The 5,000-nt window shown below is 48.3% G+C and overlaps 1 protein-coding gene and 1 pseudogene across 1 annotated transcript in view; both read left to right on the top strand.

The window, feature by feature from the left end:
- arhgap27l (Rho GTPase activating protein 27, like) overlaps window positions 1-1,498 on the top strand; it is an 11,373-nt gene extending 9,875 nt beyond the window's left edge. The window contains exon 24 of the mRNA XM_068749710.1: window positions 47-1,498. Coding sequence (XP_068605811.1) covers window positions 47-224 — 178 coding nt within the window. The 3' untranslated portion in view covers window positions 225-1,498. The remainder of the gene's footprint in view (window positions 1-46) is intronic.
- Window positions 1,499-3,802: 2,304 nt separating this feature from the next.
- The window catches only part of LOC137905196 (ABI gene family member 3-like), a 3,996-nt pseudogene continuing 2,798 nt past the window's right edge, over window positions 3,803-5,000 (top strand).

The raw sequence follows: 5,000 nt of genomic DNA, 5'->3' as shown, positions 1-5,000 counted from the left end.
ACGCGATGAGGATGATGAACTCCCATCGTTGACTTCCTGTCTCCAGAGTCGTGGAGCACAAAGAGTCCAACAGGATGTCGGTTCAGGGAATCGCCATCGTCTTCGGCCCCACGTTGCTCCGCCCCCAGGTCGAGTCAGCCAATATGACGATTCACATGGTCTTCCAGAGCCAGATCGTGGAGCTCATGCTGAACGAGCTGGAGACGGTCTTCGCCCAGACGTAGGTGGGACCGCCTGGAGGTCCAGCAGGACGCCCTAGAACCCTCTAGAACCCTCTAGAACCCTCTGAGGATGATTCCAGAACATCGGCGGGGGAACCGCCGAGGAGCGAGCGTCATCTCAAGCAGCTGGATTCTAGTTGACAGGAAATGAACTCTGACCCTTCAAACGGCGACCCAAACAGAAGTTGTGGGGAACCACCTAGAACCCTGGACCGGGTTAGAATCCTTTGAGAGCAGTCCTACTTTTCTTTCAAGACTAAATAGATTTTTTTTCTCCAAAACCTTCAACCTTAAAAGATCTCCAAGAACCAGACGCCATCCTGGATCCTGGAGGCTTTCCTCGGTCCCCGTCTAACCACCGTGCTTTAAATGACCCACGTGGACCTTGAGTAGAACCACGTAGAACTTGGGACTGGTTTCCAGGCAGCAGGCTGAATAGAACCTGCCAGATGTTTCTGGACAGCGCGACCTGTAGGAACTTCACGGGAACAACGTGACCGGGTTCATTGTTTTAATCGACTCCAGAAATATCAAAAACACTCTGGAGGTAAAAAAAAATAAAAATAAGAATACAGTTCAGACAGCAGCTTTCAGCAGGCGCCCAAACAAATGAAATGCACTTTCTTTCTTTCATGTTTTTAAACAGTGAAACAGTCCAGGTCCCAAATCGGAATCATTCAAAGGAATAATGACATTCCTATGAAACGTTGTGCTACGCTAGGCTCAACTCAATCATCAGTCCATTCGACACATTAATTCAATGACTTGCTTTTTCTTTAAAGGTTTAGTGGAAGTGAAAAGGATCTGGGACGTGTCCCTGAGGGGTGCCGCACACCAAACCCGACGATGTACGCTACTGCGGCATGAGAGATTCATTTGACGTGTTTAAAATCATAATATTATACAATTATGTATGTTTTATCTGTTTTACAGAACAAAGTTAGTGGAGCAGAGTCTGTAGATAAGATGCTATTTTACTGACCTCTAATGAGAATAAAACTAACTTCTACGACACGTGATTGTTGGTCGCCTGTAAGAAATGCATCTCTTTAAAGTGAAACTGGTTTCTGCTCCATACACCAGCTGAAAACTAATAATTTCATTTATGAATGAATTCACAAATAAAACCAAACGCGAGTTTGTTGCTTCATTAGGTGCAAACATGAAACCCCAATTATTACTTTATTACTATTACATCTAAAAGTCAAGGTGTGATCTAAAGAAATCCTCAGAATTTTAAAAATCCTTTCATGAAAATGTTAAAACGTGAGATGCGTCTGTCTTTGAGTTTTGATTCATAGATTACAGAACATAAATAATGTATTGATCCTGTTAAAGCCTCTAAATGTTTGGATTGCACACAGACATCTTTTTCCAGACGACACAACTTTATTTTTTACATAAAGTTTTGTTAAACTACGTAATCTGACCCACCTTTTCATGGCGTCATAAGTTGTTGCACTGCGCAGGCGCAGACCGTCGGCATGGAGACGGTCTGTTGTTGTCGAACCAGCGGCGCAGCTACAACGATAGCTGCTGCTAGCCCGGAAGCTAACGGTGAGTAACTGCAGGCATTAGGCAATGACTTTCTCCGCGAGGTTAGCCGCGGAGCTAGCGGTTAGCCACCGAGTTGTGTTCAACAACAACACCATTGATCGACAAATATTTAGGGGGGGGGGGGGGGGGGGGTGAGAAACCAGCCTGTGTTCGTTCTTAATCTAAGATGTTTGTGTTTTACTATGCGGAGTGAGACATCTGTCTGAATCCAACATCTCTGAGTGGAAAATAAATGTGCTTCGTGACGTCATTAGGCGATGGCGAGTTCAGGGCGTGACGTCATCAACTTCTCAGCCATGGAGAGAGAGCTGCGGGGGGCGATCGAGGCTGAGAAGAAAGACAAGAGAGTGAGCGACGCTAAGCTGAGCGCCATCGGTCGGGCGGCGTCCTATGATGAGTTCAGGTAACTCCGGAGACCCGGAACACGTCCGTGTTGGTGACGTCACTCCACAGGACCCTGGATTAGTCTGACAGGCTGCTCTGTCTTTGTCAGGGACCTGGTCTTGTCTTGTCACCTGAAGCCTTTGGAGAAGAAAGACACTGTTCCAAAGAAACAGCCCTGGAACCCAGTCGCCCCGGGCAACAAGTGATGGTTGGTTGCCCCAGGCAACGAGGACCACTCTTCTGTCCCGTGCAGATAAACCCTCTGATGGATTTAGAGTCTGAAAGGTTTCAAAAATTAAAAATGAAGAGCCAAACAACAGTTTGTCTTCATGCGTGTCATATTTTATTCAGAATCAGAATACTTTATTAATCCCAGAGGGAAATTCGAATTCTTAATTTGGATTTACAGTCTCTACAGCGCCACCTGCTGATCAAAATCGGTCTCCACAGCTCCACCTGCTTCCAGCAAATTATCCTGAGTCAATTTTTATACATTTCGCTGAATAAAAAGCAGCAGCGGGTGGAGCTGGAGAGACGGACTTTGACCAGCAGGTGGAGCTGTAGCGACGGACTTTGACCAGCAGGTGGAGCTGTAGAGACGGACTCTGACCAGCAGGTGGAGCTGTAGAGACGGACTCTGACCAGCAGGTGGAGCTGTAGAGACGGACTCTGACCAGCAGGTGGAGCTGTCATATTTCTACATTGCAGGTTTTAATCCGTTTCTTACATTTAAGTAACGCTCCAGATATTTGTGCTCCTCATTAATGTCAGGTTTAGCATGACGTCATCCTTCAGCGAGCTCGACCCTCCTTTCTGTGAAACAGGAAGCGGTTTGAGCTGATCAGAGGAGGAAACACAGACAGGAGGTCTCACTCTAAACTAATTCATGGAGCTCTTTCAAGGATTCCAGTTTACTGTGTCCACATCCAAAGATGAGGCGGATTCTCGGAGACCGACTCGGTCTCGGAATTCCCAAAGATGTTTAAAAGCATTTAGAGGAATCTGTGCGGATCTTTGAGGCCCTTGAAGCAGCCCCGGACCTGCTGACGGATTTCAGGTCGTTTGTGAATCTCTCTGGAGGCTATTATGCGGATTTAAGAACTCTGAGGTCCTTTCCCGGTGTTTACACCGGAGTGAAAAAGGTCCAGATGCGTTGTGACACGTGACGTCACGGGGGTCCTCGAGAGAGATGGTGATTGATCACAGACAGTTTATGAAGAGTGCGTCATCTCCACGCCCAGAGAAGATCTTTGATTGCAACTCGCTGCTGAAACAGGAATAAAGTTTCATCTGCTGGTTCGAGTTCGAGTGACGGGACTCGAACCAGCACCTCAGAACCTCGGACGGACGACAGACAGACAGACAGACAGACAGACTGGTGAGTTTTAAACGTGTCCCTTAGATTCAGATAAAAACTCTTTTTACGTGCAGGATTTTAACATTAATGAAGAGATGATTGGTGTGACGTCATCATCATGTGTTGACGCCACATCGTCGCCCGCACATCCTGAATTGAGCGGTTTTGATTTCAGCTTTAGTTCCGTAGGAAGTAAAGTAAAAGAAGCGGATCTGCTGGAAGAAGAAGTATTAATGAGAAATATAAATACTGCAGGACAAATACTCTGGATCCTGGTTCAGCGATGAAGGAGCCCAACTTCAGCGAGGAGGTGATGAAGATTCTGGAGGAAGCTCCGGAGGCCCGTAAGGCGCTACTGAGTAACTATGACAACCTGCTGAACGTGGCCGAGTACTGCTGCAACAACTACGTACAGGTGAGTACTACCAACAGTACTACGTAGTCTATAGCGATACTACGAAATAATGCTAGCAGTTCTCACCTGCCCGTATAGTCGCTGCCAGCGCTAGGCTAGCCTTTAGCCCTGGGCCAGTTATTGCACGTTTATGCTAAGCTAAGCATCTCCTGTCAGTCAGGTGATGGCAAGTCGAAGGCGTTGGAGGAAACGAAGAACTTCACCGCCCAATCGCTGGCCAGCGTCGCCTACCAGATCAGCACGCTGGCCAATAGCGTGCTGAGGCTGCTCGATGCGCAGGCCAGTCAGCTTCGTCACATGGAGTCTTCCATCAACCTCATTGGTCAGGTAAGCCCCGCCTCCCAACCTGATGGATCATTGAAGAAAATCAGGGATGATGGATGGATGATGGATGATGGATGGAGGGATGATGGACGGAGGGATGACGGATGGAGGGATGATGGATGGATGATGGATGACGGATGGAGGGATGACGGATGGAGGGATGATGGATGGAGGGATGATGGATGACGGATGGAGGGATGACGGATGGAGGGATGACGGATGGAGGGATGATGGATGGAGGGATGATGGATGACGGATGGAGGGATGACGGATGGAGGGATGACGGATGGAGGGATGGAAGTGACTACTTCCTGTTTGTTCTCAGACGGTGGAGATGCACAAAGAGAAAGTTTCGAGGCGAGTGATTGGAGGGTTCACCGCCGTCAGGCGACTCCCACACAACCACAAGATCCTCCCCCCTCCTCAACTTCCTGCCGGTGCACAGCCCCGCCCACCATACAGCCGACGGCCAATCAACTACCAGCAGCTGGACCACGTGGGCCACGGCGTGAAGGTGCGTCATACCTGAACACGTCTTTGAGCAGGATGTCGTCTCAAACGCTTAAAATTCATCAGGTGACTTCCTGTTTGACCATTTATGGTCATTTAGTTTTCTCTTAATGATGAGCAGTTTGATCATCGAGAATCAGGCGGAGTAGCTTTGAGGGAGGTCAGAACGAGAGCAGAAATGAACTTTTGTTCTGCGTGCAGCGGAGGAGGAGGAGGAGGGGGGGGGGAGGGG

The sequence above is a fragment of the Brachionichthys hirsutus genome, chromosome 16, assembly GCF_040956055.1.
Source record: "Brachionichthys hirsutus isolate HB-005 chromosome 16, CSIRO-AGI_Bhir_v1, whole genome shotgun sequence".
In the NCBI taxonomy this organism is placed as follows: Eukaryota; Metazoa; Chordata; class Actinopteri; order Lophiiformes; family Brachionichthyidae; genus Brachionichthys; species Brachionichthys hirsutus.
Note: the sequence above shows the minus strand (reverse complement) of the source record. Positions and strands in the feature narration are given on the sequence as shown.